Below are 17,979 nucleotides of genomic sequence, written 5' to 3'. Positions count from 1 at the left end.
ACTTCCTCTGTCTGATCTGTGGTAGCTGCAGATAGTTTCAAACTTTCAACTATCATTTCCCTCATTCATATAATATTCATTCATATTTTATAAATTTTGAAGTTTTAGGAGGAAGACCCAAAAGGCAAAATTCCAGGTTGGGTTAAGGTGTTTAGTTGTAGTCAAAGCATGGATGTGACGATATGTTGTAGTCAAACCAGCGATTGGCGATAGAAAATCCAACAACGTTTGACCGCTATTGCTGGTTTCTGTTGCCAGCGACCAAACGAACATCCCCACCGTGATCGTGAACTACATTAAGAGCTTGATTCTTTTTTTTTTTTTGGTTTAGATAGTTATATTGTCCGGAACTTATAAAATAATTGTTCGACATACTATTGATAACTACATTGATTAGTTAGTAGCTGTGTATGTTTAAAAAAAAATGTGTATGTTTAAATATTGGCTTACAAAATACAAGACTGTTTTATTAAAATGGATTACGAACAGAGAAAAGCAATAAAATGCCAACACACAAACATCAGCTTTGAAACATCAAACCCAAAACATGAATTACTAGTAAGTTTAGTAGTAACATTCATAGAGTTTAATATCCATCTTGATACGGAAATACTTATTGCCATCAATGTGATCGGTCGTAAACGTAGCGATCCCACGAGTCATGATGAAGTCGCCAGTCCCACCAACGACCGGTAGGTCTCTGGTCGGCTCCATAAACGGATTTTCACCCATTATGTTCAATGTCCCTTTCTGTTCTGTTGAATTGAATACTACTGACCAAGAGAGCCAAGTGTCGTATTTCGACTTACCGTGGTAGAAGAAAAAGCCTTGAACACGAGCCACCGGTTTGGAGAGATAGTTCTCGTCCATTGTCACAGGGTTGTCCATGATTATAAACTTCCCGAAATTGAAGTCTCCTAGTCCGATAGGGTTGACAATTGCTGCTGATGTGGCATTAACAGTGTTATCACCATCGTAGGCAACGTTGTGGAGGTGGAAGACGAAACGCTTGCATGGTTTCGCTAGGTCGAGTGATTTTCGAAAAGATGAGACGGTGTTGGATTGGTAAAGTAAAACAGACAAGAAGATCAAGGAGGATAATACTTGTTTGTAGATTTGTTTTGCCATAGTTAGAGTGTTTGGGTAGAAATATGCAAGTATTATTGATTTTGTTGTGAGCATGAAAGAGGGGTTTGGGAACCTTTATTTTATAGTCATATTAATTCAGGTGCTTTCTTTTTTTGGGCATTAAAAACAAAAAAAAGAGTGATAGACACCTATAATTGGGTTGTTGATCTAGAATGCCAAAATTGGTGTTTATAATAAAATATAAAGATTTCGAAATCACGTGGATGGTTAAATAATTATTGGGTTGACTACTATTTGATTTACTGTTATTTGAATTAGATACTTGATCTTGAATCCCTAAACTCCTTGTGAATAAAAGATGACTCTTTTTGGTAGTAATATCCATAAGATCATATCTTTTGACCAAAAAAAACAAAAATCCATAAGACCATATCCATTAGAGAAACCCATCTAAATTGCTCAAAATTAAACTAATTATATAATTAAAGATCATTAGCGATTTAAATTAAACTAATTATATAATTCCTTGGAGGTGTAATTACCAATCTAAATTGCTCAAAATTAAACTAATCAAAACAACCCACTAACAACTAACAAAATCACCCTTTCATTAGAGAAACTAATTGTAAGTTTCTTAATTGTATGTAAACCTTTAATTGAATCAAACTGTATCAAGGTTCAGTTTTCAGGAACTATGTACAAGAAGACACAGCTTCTTATCAAGAATGAACTACACAGATTTTATAAAACTTTAGCTAGAAAACTTAGTTAAAACATCACTGGAAAGAGAGATTCACCACAAGAGAACTTAACTAAAACAGACCTTTGAATATAAATCATACCAGTTTCTACTAATCCAATTAACTCAAATGTCATTTGTCTTAGACCATTTTAAACGTTCTCATCAAATGTAAAAATGTAAACTAAGTCTTAAACTAATAAAAATGTAATTTGCATACTTTTTGGGTGAATGACTCTTAAACTAAGTATCATTATTTAGTGTATCCATATTTCATTAAACTAAGTATGACTCTTAAACTAACACGACTCCACGAGCAACATGTGTTTCGTAGCATATCACCGGTTAACTAGTAATATTAAAGTTCTAAAATTTTATTTGTTATGCCAGATCACATCCTACACTCTAGAAAGAAATCATTTTTCCTTTGTATTCTTGTTTTGTTGTCTTCTCTCACTTGTACGTAGTCTTCTTTTGTAAACTTCTGTTTGTTCCCTTTTTAGGTTTATTTATCTAATCATTTGCAGATCTAATCAAGATGACCTAAAACTCCAACACATAGTGATTACCAGATCATTAAGACAAGAAACCAAATAAGTCTAGTCTTCAAGTGAGAAACTCTAGTTCAGAGCCGGCCACAAGGCCAAGCAAGCAAAACACATGCTTGCGGCCGCTGGAAATATAAGCCAATTTTCGGCCGATTTTACATGAAATATTTTGTGGTCTAGTGGTATAAAGTGTAAAAGTTGAGTCTTAGTTCCTAGGTTCGATACAAAGAAGAGAAACAGAGGAAATATGATTATTGCTGGAGTGGGGAAGGATTTTTAGCAATCGTGAACTACACATAAAGTGTTTGCTTTCTTCATTGTCTGTTTTTTTTAATCAATACAACAACCATGTCAACCAATGGTCCAAAGCTCGCATGCCATCCTTTATTTGAATATATGCTTTTTTGTCTTCTTGTAATTTCTGGTTTATGGTGAAACGCACCGTATCTGGTTCTCCTTGTAATTCGTTTGGTTCGGTTCGGTTCATTTTAGATTACTTCACTTCAATACGATTCTGATTCTCGTTTCCCAATTTTTGGTTTGTCTTTGTTTTGAGGGTCAATTTGTGTGATAACCAAAAATACTAACAAAATTAAGAATGTAGCACTATTTTAAAAAAAAATTAGGAGAATGAGAGGAGGGTAGTGTATAATAACTATTTTAGTGTTTTGGTGGTAATGGAGAGCTGGTGGCTGGAGGTAGCCAGCGGTGATGGTTGGCGGAAGTGGCAGAGGTTTTTGGCGGCGGTTTCCAGTGAAGGTGGCTGGCGAAGATTTCTGGCGGTGGTTGCCGGCGGAGGTAGCCGGTGGAGATTTATGGCAGAGATTTCCGACGAAGGTTGCCGGCGGAAATTTCCGGTGGAAGTGGCTGGCGATGGTGACCGGAGGTGGTTAAGATGGTGGTAAAGGGGTAGGTAGGGGTGGTGGAAGGATAAAATTGTATCTAATATAGTTTATATAGTGTATATCATAGTTATATGGTTAGAGTGGTTATGGATTTAATTTTAGTTTTTTTTTTAGTTAGTTTTGCCAATTTCTCTTGATTTGATAGTTAAATTGACGGAAACTTATAAAAGAATCGTTGGTACTATCTGATATAGTTCAAACCTGGTATACAAAACATGCACAAGACTGTTTTATTATTAGCACATTGTTACAATGCCATTATTGGAACTTGGAAACAACATCAACTAGGAAAAGAGAAAAACAATAAAATGCCAAAAGATAAACATCAAACCCAATCAACTCAGAAACACCACACCCAAGACAGGTATTAGTAGCTCTAATAGTAACATTCATAGAGTTTAATATCCATTTTGATACGGTAATACTTATTGCCTTCAACGGCATCGGACGTGAGCGTAGCAATTCCACGAGTCATGATGAAGTCACCAGTCCCACCAACGACGGTTACGTCTCTAGTCGGCTCCATAATCGGATTTTTCACCCATCATGTTCAATGTCCCTTTGTGTTGAGTTGAATTGAATACCACCGACCAAGCGAGCCAAGTGTCGAATTTTTTCTTACCATGAACGAACCAGAGGCCTTGAACACGAGCCACCGGTTCCGAGAGATAGTTCTCGTCCATTGTCACAGGGCTGTCCGTGATCACAAACTTCCCAAAATTGAAGTCTCCTAGTCCTCCTATTGGGTTCACAATTGCTGCTGAAGTGGCATTAGCCGCGTTATCACCATCGTAGGTAACATCGTGGAGGTGTAGGACGAAACGCTTGCATGGTTTGGCTAGGTCGAATGATTTACGGAGAGCTGTGACGGCATTGGATTGGTAGAGTAAAACAGTGAAGAAGATGAAGGATGAGAATACCTGTTTGTAGATTTGTTTTGCCATAGTTAGAGTGTATAGTATAGTAGAAAATGAGTAAATAGTTAGTTTTGTTATATTGATTTTGTGAGTATGTATGAAAGAGAAGAGCAAACCTTTATTTATATATAGGGTTAATTTGCGTGCTTTCCTTTTTTGGGCACAAAAATTTGCGTGCTTTCCTATTCGGTGGTTTATATATACGTCTTATCCCCCGTTTTTAAATCATCTTTTGCTTTTTTCTTTTAAACTTTGTAAATTTTAGTTAATCTCAAAACTGTTACAAAGATTTTAAAAAGTTTAATAAATTTTTTATTAAAGACTTTGAAAAGTTTTATGAAGATGAGTGTGCACCAAAAGATTGGATGTTATACTTATAAACCAAAAATTTCGAAAGCAAAAAGCTGAACTGATAGCAGGATTGAAATGAGAGATCTGTGGTGGAATTATCAGATTTCTTGGTTTGCCTCTTAAGATAGCTAACAGCCTTACAAATAAAAAAAATCTCAAGTCCTTTCATTTTCTTCTGTGATGGATATTTTCATCTCTTTCTCTTCTTTTCTTGTGAAAGCCAAAAGTGAAAGTTTCATTATTGTAGTTACAGGCAACGCATGTATAAAGTGAGCTAAAATCTCTTCATAAAATGATTATCTCTGTTGCTTTACATTTAAAGCTAAAATTCTCGGTAACTTATTTTTTTAAATTTAATGTTAAATTATAATCAAAGAAAAAAATAAACGTTTCACAATGCTTGTGGTAAATCTTTTTAAAACCTCTTTAAAATCCATGTAAATATGTTTAGTAGAATCTTGCAGCAAACCAAATTTGGATGTCTGTACCCTCTCCATTCCGAATGGTGCGGAGTTGGTTTCATATATTTTTATCAATGAGTTTTATTAGCCTCTCCTCTGTAACAGGTTGTTCTCCATGACGCCGAGCATTTCTCTCCAGCCAGATTGAGTGTAATGTGTTTTGAAAAGCATAGTTGATGATAAGCTTTGTGGTCTTGTCAAGTTCTTTGTCGCCAAGCAAAGCATACTTGTTCAGAAGAAGCTTCTACGCTAGCGTCTCCCAGATATGTTGTGAAAAGGGACACTGAAAAAAGAGATGCGCAGTAGTTCCAATGGATCACTGCAAAAAACACAGCTGGGGTTAGCACCTGTATTCCATCTCTGTATTTTATCGCTTGTTGTAATCCTGTTCTTTACTAGTAGCCATGTAAGAAAAGCAAACTTCGGAGTTGCATAAGGAAACAATATCACTTTAGAGACCTCCAGAATTGGGTGAGAAACCCGGATGAAGGACCAGGTGTCCTCTCGGTTATAAGTTTCTTGCGATAGCAATCATTTCTCCCTTTCCAGAGAGTGTCGTCTTGCACCTCCCCATTGCGACTAAGTTTGTGGTTCAGAATCACCTCCTCTATTTGGTTTAACAGAGCTTGTCTATGTCTCCTCTGCATGTTCATTACCATAACATCTGTTACTGTACTTGAGAGTGGTATCCCAAGAGTTATCCCTCTGTCACCCAGTTTCTCATGTAAACAGCCCAAAGTGCACCAGTTATCAAACCAAAAGGAGGTAGACTCTCGTTGTCTACTTCCACTCGATAGAACTGTTTTGCTATGGTCCGGTACTTTAGGAGTTTTATCCAAATCCATGAACCAGAGGTTGATGTTTCTAGATCTTGCTCTGCCCAGAAAGAACCACTTCTAATGAGATGTCCTTTAACCCAACTCATCCATAATGAACCTTTCGCAGAAAGAATTCACCAAATCAACTTGAGGACACACACCTTGTTTGCTTCTTCGATGGAGCGTAAACCTAAACCGCCCTCACTCTTAGGCAAGCAGACATCAGACCATGCAACCTTTGCTTTCTTAGGGTTTAAAGAAGGGCCAGCCCATAGAAAAGCAGAACATAGCTTGTCAATCTCTCTTACACAGGCTTTTGGAAGTTTAAATGCAGCGATCCAAAAGTTGGTGAGACTGAAGATTACCGATTATAGTAGCTGAAGCCTCCATAACTAATTTATTTATTTATATGAAAAAATGGAGATAAAAGTCTGTTCGTGTTAAGTTTTCTTGGTTGTGTGTTTAAAATCGGTAAAAGTAAGCATGTAAATGGAATGAGATTTTTAAATTGACTAAAATGGAGAAAGAATTTGACTTTACTAGAGACTTTTGATCTTTTCAAGAGAGAAGAAGAAAAATTCCTATTATATATTGGGAAAAATGTCAAAAAAATCCCCAACTTTCAAATTATGGTCCAAAAAAAGCATCAACTTCTGAAATGTCATCTAAATCACCAAGTTAATGTTGACATTTAAAAAAACAGGTAATTTTCGTTGACTAGGCCATTTAAGGCACGACGTTAAATTTTCAGTTAAACAAAGATGACGGGTAACTTCCGTCAGAATCTCCGTTAAACCAAAACGACGTCATTTTCATTAGAAGAATAAGACAAAAAAAGTTTGAGCCTAGCAAGAATCAAACTGCCTACCTTTGAAACTCAAACCAAGCTCTCTATCATTGAGCCAGAATTACATTTCTATATATCTTTACATACAGAAATATTTTTATACGTAAACAATCGGTTATATGTAATGTATTTATAATATAAATGTTATCATATCATTAATTTATATATATATCTTAACGTTCTATTATATAATATATATAAAATATAAAGAGCAAAAACTAATATAACTTTTTTCTTTGCTATATATTTTATTATTATTAAATACTAAATAAAATTTATAATTCATAGCGTGCATATATTTAAATTGATATCTTATTTATCAGGATAAAGAGTGTAAATTTTAAATGTGGCTTTTTGCATATATATACCAAAGAAGATATATTGATCATAGATTTTATTTGGTATTTGTAAAATATTTAATTCTTACTCTTTATGTTATATATATATATATATAGAGTCGTTGAACCAACAACCGCCAGGATAAAAAAAAGTCTTCTTATTATACAATAAAAGTTAATATATATATATATATATATATAAAGAGTAAATGATATATTAACATATATTTTATAAATACATTACATACATATAACATTTTTTTGGTTTTGTTATTTTTAATCGATTGTCTACATATATATATATATATATACATCACTGATTGGTATAATAGCAGAATGTTGTTGTGGCTCAATTGTAGAGAGGTTGTTATGAGTCTTAAAGGTAGACAGTTCGATTTTTTCTGGGCTCATACTTTTTTATCTTATTCTTCGAATGAAAACTACGTCATTTTGGTCAAACGGAAGTTAACCCCATCATCATTGTTTAACTGATGATGGTCTAGTCAATAAAAGTTACCTATTTTAAAAAAAAGTCAACAAAAACTCGGTGATTTAAATGATATTTCAGAAATTAATGCTTTTTTTTCCACAATTTGAAAATTGGAGATTTTTTTAACATTTTTCCTATTATATATTCCATAGTGTGCACATACTTAGAGGATGATACTCAAAATTTCAAATACCATGCTAAAAGGAGAGCATAATGAGTACATCTATTTTTCTCCTATCAAACTGCTTTAAGATTAGACAAAAACTCACTGTTAGGGAATGAGATAAGGTACTCAACATACCAGATATCACAGTCTTATATATCCATGTATCTGCTTTCTAGGTGCAAATAAAAAGGGACTTTATTAGTGCTACAATGCTGCAACACTAAATGTCCAACCACTATTGTTTACTATGCTTTCAAATTATTTTGGTCACAATTCCGTCAATAGCAGAAAAAAAAAAACTGCAACCACAAAAGTAATTTTAGATACTAAACTTGAAAATGGTAACAAATTATTAGCTCTTCAGGCTTAAACATAATCTACAGATTTTTTTTTTTTTTTTATGTGACCTGCTTATGGATCGAGAGGCTGCATACAGCTATATTTTAAAATGTGGTTCTTTCATTATTTTAGAAAATAGTTTAATTATTATGAAAATTAGAGAAATCGAAGGAGGTTTCTCTCTTATTTTATTAATGAATCAATCGAATGTTACATATTTATACGGCATAGACAAACCCTTAGTACTAAACCGACTTAGAATAGGAAATAGGTAAAAGGCCTTCGGCCATAGACCTTACACAATAGGACACGTAACTGGCCGGTTATGGAAGTCCACTCCAAATGTTTTACAACACTCCCCTTTGGATGACATAACCGTGCCAATGCTACGGGATCTCCGTAATGCGCTTGGGGGTGCTGCCTCATTAAAACCTTACCAGGAAAACCCATTAGGACAAAACCATGGTGAAGGAAAAAGAGTACAACATGCATTACTCCCCCTGTTCCAAGAATCCATAGAAGTCCTTAAGTCTCCGCATCCCAATATGGTGCGTGAGCTTCTTGAATGTTGATGTCGGTAATGACTTGGTGAAGAGATCGGCTGAGTTGTCGCAAGATTGAACTTGTACCACTTGAACTTCTCCGGCCTTTTGTAGTTCATGTGTGAAGAAGAACTTGGGTAATATGTGCTTCGTCCGATCTCCCTTAATGTATCCTTCATTGAGCTGTGCGATGTATGCCGTATTGTCTTCATATATAACTGTTGCTTCCTTATCGTCGGCCATGCCACAATCTGTCCTGATATGTTGAATCATCGATCTCAACTAAACACATTCACGGCTGGCTTCATGAATTGCTAGAATCTCCGCGTGATTAGATGAAGTGGCCACAATGCTTTGCTTCATAGAACGCCACGAAATCGCGGTACCACCATGTGTAAACACATAGCCGGTTTGAGACTTTGAATTATGTGGATCAGATAGATAACCTACATCAGCAAAACCAACTAAACCTTCTTTGTTATGGTTAGTATAAAATAAACCCAAATCTGTCGTTCCTTGTAGGTAACGCAAAACATGTTTAATACCGTTCCAGTGCCTTTGGGTCGGACAAAAACTAAATCTTGCTAGGAGGTTCACGGCAAAACATATGTCCGGTCTAGTGTGGCTAGCCAAGAACATTAACGCTCCTATAGCACTGAGGTATGGCACTTCAGGACCGAGAACTTCTTCACCGTCCTTCTTTGGACCGAATGGATCTTTATCCAAATCAAGGCTCCTTACAACCATTGGGCTAGTCAATGGGTGAGCTTGGTTCATATTAAACCTATTGAGTACCTTTTCAGTATATGCCATTTGATGCACAAGGATTCCATCATTTATGTACTCAAGCTGCAATCCCAAACAGAATTTAGTCTTGCCTAGGTCTTTCATTTCAAATTCTTTCTTTAGATATTCGACTGTTTGGGCAATTTCACCAGAGGTTCCAAGTATGTTTAAATCATCCACATACACTGCTATGATTACAAACCCTTTGTTTGCAAACTTCTTTATAAAAATACATGGACTGATGGGATCATTCTTATAGCCCTCTTTGGCTAGGTACTCACTGAGTCTATTGTACCACATTCGCCCACTTTGTTTCAGTCCATAAAGGGATTTGTCTAGCCTTATGCAGTATTGTTCTCGATAACCACTCTTATCTTTGAGCTCAATACCCTCTGTAATCTCATATATATTTCATTATCCAGTGGACCATATAAATATGCGGTTACAACATCCATTAACCGCAAATTCAGTTTTTCTCTTATAGCCAGACTTAGCAAATATCTAAAAGTCGTTGCATCCATCACAGGGGAGTATGTCTCCTCATAATCTATTCCTGGTCTTTGAGAGAATCCTTGTGCTACAAGCCGTGCTTTATATCTCACGATTTCATTATTCTCATTTCTCTTTCTTACAAAGACTCACTTGTGTCCAACTGGCTTTATATCGAATGGTGTCCTTAAGATCGGACCAAACACATTCCTTTTCTTTAAAGAGTTCAACTCCACGTCAATGGCTTCTTTCCATTTTAACCAATCTTTACTTTGAGTGCACTCTAATATAGACGTGGGTTCATGATCCTCATTTATCTCAAGTGCTACCTTGTATGCAAATAATTCATCAATGTCGACATTCTTACGGTTCCATTGTATTCCAGACATGATATAATTGATTGAGATCTCATTATTATCAATTCCTTAGGGTCCTTGAGGTTCAGCGTCCCAAACCTCATTCGGTACCTTAGGATTTGCCGCGGCCATGTTTATCATTTCCTTAACCTCGGTCTGTTTTGCACCTTTCTTAGATTTCCGAGGGTTCTTATCTTTGGAACCTAATGATCTACCACATTTCAAACGGGCCTTAGACTCTGTAGCAACTTGATTATTGTGTTCCTTGTGAACTTCAATACGTACTGGTGCATTACAAGCTGGTATGTACGATTTTGTTACTCTCTTTGGGTCAGCAAAGGAATCTGGCAATTGAATAGCTAGCTTTTGCAAATGTATAATCTTTTGGACCTCTGCCTCACATGCTAGAGTCCGAGGATCTTGCCAATTTAAGGATGTTTGATTCCATGATATTTCTTTGACCAGCTTGTTATTTTCTCCACCCAACATAGGAAATTCAGATTCAGCAAACTGACAATCTGCTTATTTGGCCTTAAATAAATCACCCGTAGTTGGCTCAAGATACTTAATTATGGTGGGAGAATCATATCCAACATATATTCCCATCCTCCTTTGAAGTCCCATCTTAGTTCTCTGTGGTGGAGCAATTGGTACATAAACGGCACACCCGAATGTTTTTAGATGGGATATGTCTGGCTCATGATCCGTTAATAATTGGGATGACGAATACTTATGTTCACTAGATGGCCTGATGCGTATAAGCTCAGCTGCATGTAATACTGCGTGTCCCCAAGCCGACACAGGAAGCTTCAACCTCATAAGCAATGGCCGAGCAATCAATTGAATACGTTTAATAAAAGATTCAGCTAATCTATTTTGTGTATGGACATGTGCAACAGGATGTTCCACACTCAATTCCATGGACATACAATATTCATTAAACGCTTGGGATGTAAATTCACCAGCATTGTCTAGACGTATAGTCTTAAGTGGAAAATCTGGAAAGTGGGCTCGCAGACATATAATCTTGGCCAGCAATCTAGCAAACGCAAGGTTTCTAGTTGACAATAAGCAAACATGCGACCATCTGGTCGATGCATCAATAAGGACCATGAAATATCTAAATGTCCCACAAGGAGGGTGTATAGGTCCACATATGTCTCCTTGTATCCTTTCCAGAAAATGCAAAGTTTCTTTATTTACTTTTGTTGGTGATGGCCTTATAATTAGTTTCCCTTGTGCACATGCTACACACGTGAGATTCTTAGGGATAACTTTTCTCTCTTTAAGAGTGTGCCCATTTGAATTTCTTTATTAGCTTACGCATCATGTTAGAACCCGGATGGCCAAGCCGGTCATGCCATAAAGTGAATTGTTCATTAAACATCTTGTTCATTGCCAATTTATCTTCTATCATATCAATCTTAGCATGGTAAAGACCAGTGGCTAGTGCAGGTATAGCCTCTAGGACTTTCTTATGTCCTTGGGTGATTTCTGTAATATATAGAAACTCTTTGTTTCCTTCACCCTTTGTTTCAACATGGAAACCATTCAAACGAATGTCCTTAAAGCTCAATAAACTTCTCTTTGAGCTAGGTGAATACAAGGCATCACTTATTTCAAGATGTGTGCCATTTGGTAGCAAAATATTAGCCTGGCCATAGCCTTCAATTAGGCTTGCTATACCCGCAATCGTACTAAAATTGGCATTTTTCATAATGAGATTAATAAAGTGTCTCTGAGTTATACTCATCCACGGATTTGTAGTCCTGGATCCTTAGGTTTTTCCAATCAAATTGAGCCTTTGGTAGGAGCACCGTCTTTTGGTATCCATATCTGCCTTTCAGCTCTGTCCAAAGGTCAAGAGGATCTTCAACAGTGAGGTACTGGTTCTTGAGACTCTCAGCAAGGTGATGGCGTATATGCATAATTGTCTTGTACTTATCCTTTTCTGCACATTCAACCTCATCCTCAATGCATTCGCATAAATCCTTTGATTTCAGATGGATCTTAGTGTCCAAAGCCCATTGCAAGTAATTGTCTCCAGAAGCATTAAGGGCAGCATAGGAGAGGTTGTTAAGCTTTGCCATCTGCACAATACAGAACAAACATCTGATCATTAGCATGCGGTATTTGAGACCTAACCATGCAACAATTTAAGGCCATGCGGTATTTGAGACCTAACCATGCAACAATTTAAGGCCATGCGGTATTTGAGACCGAACCATGCCATCAAATTAAACTCAGGCCATGCGGTATTTGAGACCGAACCATGCCTTGCCTTTACTCATAATTTTCGTGGCTTTGGTATGCTTGAAAAACAAACAAACCTAGATAGATACTAGCATGCAACAATTTCCTTTTATTAAGTGTTTCCTTTTTCTTAGATTGAATTTCCTATTCTAATTAGGTAAAATTTTAGGAAAAAATTTCTAGGTTTTAGGATAATTACTAAAATTGATATGGAAGTTATCTATGCAATCGATTTTAGGATTCATGTAGCCGATTTTACAGAAACAATTTAAGCAATAAACGATTCAGGTTTTTACCTATGCAAGGTTCGATTTTAATCTCAAGGATGCATGCAACATATGAAACAATCAAGCAACAACAATCAACCGAATTTTAATTATGATATGAACGGTTCAATTTGCAAGCAATCTAGCAACCCTAAACTTCACATAATCCGATTTTAAAGTTTTAGTGTTTAGGGATCTTAAGCTTTTGTTAGTTGATTGTTTGCTTGTAGGTTTTTAGTGTTCCATTAGATTTAAGGTCAGATTCAATTTCATAGGTTTTAAGGGGGTTTGATTATTGTTTACCTTCCATCGTTTGGAGGTTGACTGGATATGAACCGGGAGCTAAAGACCTCGGTTTTACTTCTCTTGATTACGAACCTCAGACTAGGTAGGAGGAAGAACCGATCTCGAACTCGAACTGCGGCTTGAACAGGAACGGATCTCCGAACAGAACTCACCCCGGACAGAAACGGACCACGAACTCGGATGGATCACGAACAGGAACCAATCGCCAAGTATAACCACGAACAAAGGGAGAAGGCGGCGGCGGTTTAGGGTTTTAGGGTTTTATCTCAGTTGGACTTTAGAACAAGTCGTGCTGATAACGTGTTATGAAAGTTAGAGAAATCGAAGGAGGTTTCTCTCTTATCTTATTAATGAATCAATCGAATGTTACATATTTATAGGGCATAGACAAACCCTTACTACTAAACCGACTTAGAATAGGAAATAGGTAAAAGGCCTTCGGCAATGGGCCTTACACAATAGGACATGTAACTGGCCGGTTATGGAAATCCACTCCAAATGTTTTACAACACTAATTTAAAATTATAAATAAATTTATTAGAGTTGAAAGAAAATATACAATTTTTTGCATCAATTATAAAATACAATAAAAGATGAAATGCGATAAAGATCAATTTTGTAGTTCAAAACACTTAAACACAAAAACATCTAAACATAATATATATATATATATATATATATATATATATATATATATATTATGTTCTTTTATTATGTTCTACAAGCCTTTTGAAGGCAGAAGAAAGGCAAATTGCATCTCCTCTTGGCCATAAGCAGCGATAGAAAGAAGAGAATTAGAGGAAGTAGTATATACACACCATGATTCTTGCTGGAGTGGGTAAGGATTTTTAGCAATCGTGAACTACATAACGTGCACGCTTTCTTCGTTGTCTGACTTTTTAATCAATACTACCAATAAAGGACCAAAGCTGGCATGCCTTTTAGCTTTATTCAATCTTCTTCGTCGTCGTCTTGTGTTATATCTTTTAGTTATACTAGGGATTGAACCGGTGAGGTTTTATTAGAAGACGATATGATTTTTTGTGTTTAAAATAGTCATATTAGTATTTATATTTTGCAGCCATAAAGAAAACAGAAAATTAAGAAGTACTTGTAAAATAATGAAACCAGCTCATTTCTTAAAAAAGAGACATTATGTGTTTAGAGTATTAGACATTATTATGTCGTGTTTAGAGTATTCGATATTATTATGTGTTTAGAGAATATATATTAAAATGAGAAATTCATAAACCTCATATATGTCCATTTATTTAATGGTTATTTAACGTGTTTCCTCATTCTCTTTAGCAGGTGAGGATCAATCCCAACTTTTGCAACATTTATAATCTATATATTGTAACAATTACTCGTCTCCGTAATTGCTGTTGTTTAGTTATGGTGTAACATGAATGCGTGTGTCTATTTCAATCTAAATCAAGTTTTGTGGACACTTTACCACATGTGTAAACTTTATTTCTGTTAAAGTACTTGATTGTTTTCCTTCCTCTGATTCATTGGCATCCTTTTGTCTTTCATTTTAATCTTGGCTCTTTTCTTAAGATCTTTAAACAAATCAATCAAATGAACCAGTCAATGTTACAGAATTAATGTTCAAAAAGTGGAAAAAAATTATAAGAACTACACCAGATAATGAACCAAACTCTAAAACAACCATTGTAAACATGTTCTAAGGGTATGATTAGGTAATTATGTGTTAGGAAAATGTATTTAGATCTATAAACTCGGTCAACCCCATATATGTAGGTTGGATTGGTAAAGTAAAATTGGTAAAGTAAAACAGTTATGACGATGAAGGATGAGAATACTTGTTTGTAGATTTGTTTTGCCATAGCAGACTGTTAGTAGAAAATGAGTGAATATTATCGATTTTGGGAGTGTGATCAAAATAGAGTTTTCAGAACCTTTTATTTATAGACTTAATAATTCTTTTAGGTATAATCCTTTTTTTCGTTATAATCCTATTTTTAGGTATACGTCCTTTTCCCCTTTTAAAAAAAAAATCTGATTATTTTATCTATTTTAATAATTTAAAAGTTTCGATTCCCACGATTAAATAGGTTTAGAAGTTAGTCATGTTGTATACAGGAAATGGAATTATTGAAAATGAACAATAAAAAAAATGGTATTGTTGCAAAAGGGTATATAAAAAAATGGTAATTTTGCAAATGTCCCAAAAAATAATTTGTTTCTGTAAATTAGAACATGTGTTTACATATTATGCAGTTTCTTCTTTCATTTTCTTGAGATGATTAAATTTACCTTTAATTTCAAATTTCTTCTGATTTTCAGGATATCATAAAAATTAGAGGAAAAATAATGAACTTATATGAATATTCAATTAATTTATGATAATGTTATAGTATAGTTTTATTTAAAATAATTTGGACAAGTATTAAAATTATTATGTATGAGATTACAAGATATAGAACATATTAAGATAATTTTAGTTTTTCAAATATGAGATAATATTAGTTTTCATTTTTTTAGAATTATTTTGTATTAATTTTTAATATTGACAGAATGCACAAATTATTTTCATATGAAAATAGTAAGTCTTACTCATCAGATTCAGTGCATAGAAATAATTTTAATTTTATTATGATGTCATATGCAGTTAAATTGTATTGCGATATGAAGTGTGTAAACTCTAAATTATGTTTTTATAGAAAAAAATCAAATAAAAAAATAAAACTAACATTTGAAAATTATTTAAATTTTGACAAATTTTTTTGTACCTAATCTTGTTATTTAAAATTATTAGATTGTTTATGAAAGAAATTAAATTTATATGTTGTTTATGAAAGAAATTAAATTGAATATATATGTTGTTTTATTTATAAATCAAATATTTTAAATGCAAAATGCTGAACTGAAAACTGAATCGAGCGATCATGCACATGAGAGATCTGTGGTGGAATTATCAGATTTCTTACTTTGCCTCCTAAGATACGGCCTTGCGTATAAATTTTGCTCAAGTCCTTTCATTTTTTACTATGAAAGATATTTTCATCTTTTTCTTTCTCTCTTTTTTTTTTTTCTTTTTCCTTTGAAAAGCTAAAGGTTCCATTATACAAGTCCTTTTTCTTTTGTGATGGTAACTTAGTATCTCCACTGTTTTACATGTATGGCAGATTACTCTTTGTGAGCCATAAAATATTACAATTTACAAAACGATTTTTTTCCGGCAAATCAAATATACAATCATTGATACAAATAAAGGAAATTAAAATTAATTTATGTAAAAGAGTGGATTGACCATGCTTGCCCGAAGCCTTACAGGCTAACAGATAAAATAATCTGTTACGTCCCCCTTTCACATACTTGTAATTGGCTATCACCTTATAAATGAAACTCCAAAATGCTCTTCGCATTACTCCAGTTAAAAAGAAAAACAGAAATTTTGCTTGAAATGATTCAGACTCTTGTCTTTTGAAACTCAATATGATGTGCTGGAATCGCCTTGCACATTGTTGCCACTTAGTGATTATGATTTCCCTTTCATAGAAGTAAAATTTTTCGACCAAGGGAAAGAGATAACATCTCTATCACAGTCACTGGCCACCTTTTGTCTTCCCATCACGCTAGTGTCATCATCATCCTCAAACAAAGTTGCCACCATAAATTTAGAATCATATACTCCACAACCCATATAATCAATTGACGAGATCAAATATTCCAACCAGGGTAATGAGAAAGCATCACCATCATCAGACATAGTGAACATCCAAAGAAATCCAATCTGATCTCTGATTTTGATTTCATCAAGTAAATTGAATTCGGGATCAAAAACCCATGAAAAACCTCCATTCCATTGGGTAAGAGGACATTCACCCGGTTGATACCCGGAAATTCCACCGGCAGTGAGTGAACACACCGGAAACAAACTTTCTATAAAGAAAGACATCATGATTCCATCTAATCAACATAATAAGGTAGGAGCGACAATAGATATATGGTGAATCTGTCAAGGTGATCATTGAAATCCCAATGAATTGATAAATAATCCAAATTAGGAATGGCTCCATTGGCGTGATCGAAGTCTAATTTGGAATTGATGGACAGAGTCCCTGAAAAACCATCGTCGCAATGGGACAAGTTACGTGAGTTTGATAATCTCAATCTGCCATTATTAATTACTGAAAATCTAAAACTGTACAATAATTAGGGGAAGAATAAGCAACTGAATAAAGCAAACGATGATGGCCGATGCCGGCCGGGAACAGTGGAAAATGAAAGTTTTGCTATGAAACGGTGGCTTTGGGGAAATCGCCTATGGCGAGAGAAAACAGTTAATTTTTTTAAATCATCATCCCTTTTGTTTCTACAAAACGATTATTTTATATATGAAAATCTGTTTATGCTAATTTTTCTTGGTTGTGAATTTAATATTCATCAATGCACCTCATTTGTAATTATCCCCTATATAATAAAACGGAAGTACACATCATTGTTTTGTAGACTATATGTAACATCTGCGAACCGAAATCCCAGTTTAGGGATTACATCGGTCGATGCAAGATTATTTTCTGTGGACGAGTTTAAGTTAAATATTGCGTTTTGAGCAAAGGAAAAGGGGAAAAACCCTTAAGTCGTTCTTTTGTCTCATTAGACGACTTTGGCCGTTTTTGAGAGAAAAGAGAAGAGAGAAGAGTGTTCTTGGTGTTCTTGGTGTTTCCTGTGGATTGGTGACTTTTCTGGTGAGATCTGAGGCCTAGGACGTTGTAGGAGGCTTCTAGAAGTGTTTTTCCTGCGTGTTTAAGGTTCAGAATCTTCTTGGCAAAGGTAAGTGCAGGACCATGGCTTATCTAAGCTAGAGATCTCTCTGATTTGCGTGTTATGTGTTGTTAGACTTGTTAGATTGTTATTTGGGACGTTGGGAAGCTTTCTTGTGGCTTGGGATCGAGTTTTGTGGTTGTAGGAACGAAGATCCGGCGAGAAGCTTCGGGGGAAAA

At 35.0% G+C, this 17,979-nt stretch overlaps 1 protein-coding gene and 2 pseudogenes across 2 annotated transcripts; all 3 read right to left on the bottom strand.

The window, feature by feature from the left end:
* Positions 1-411: 411 nt before the first annotated feature.
* Positions 412-1,197, bottom strand: LOC104707414 (dirigent protein 13). The gene has a single exon (XM_010423762.3). The coding sequence runs from the start codon at positions 1,180-1,182 to the stop codon at positions 565-567; it is 618 nt and encodes a 205-aa protein (XP_010422064.2). The 5' UTR covers positions 1,183-1,197; the 3' UTR covers positions 412-564.
* A 2,291-nt stretch (positions 1,198-3,488) lies between these two features.
* LOC104707413 (dirigent protein 13 pseudogene) lies at positions 3,489-4,307 on the bottom strand (annotated as a pseudogene). The gene has a single exon (XR_015564450.1). The product of XR_015564450.1 is annotated as a dirigent protein 13 pseudogene (transcript).
* Positions 4,308-5,456: 1,149 nt separating this feature from the next.
* LOC104709651 (uncharacterized) lies at positions 5,457-17,154 on the bottom strand (annotated as a pseudogene).
* Positions 17,155-17,979: the final 825 nt, after the last annotated feature.

This window comes from Camelina sativa, chromosome 8 (assembly GCF_030686135.1).
Source record: "Camelina sativa cultivar CO46 ecotype springtype chromosome 8, ASM3068613v1".
In the NCBI taxonomy this organism is placed as follows: Eukaryota; Viridiplantae; Streptophyta; class Magnoliopsida; order Brassicales; family Brassicaceae; genus Camelina; species Camelina sativa.
Note: the sequence above shows the minus strand (reverse complement) of the source record. Positions and strands in the feature narration are given on the sequence as shown.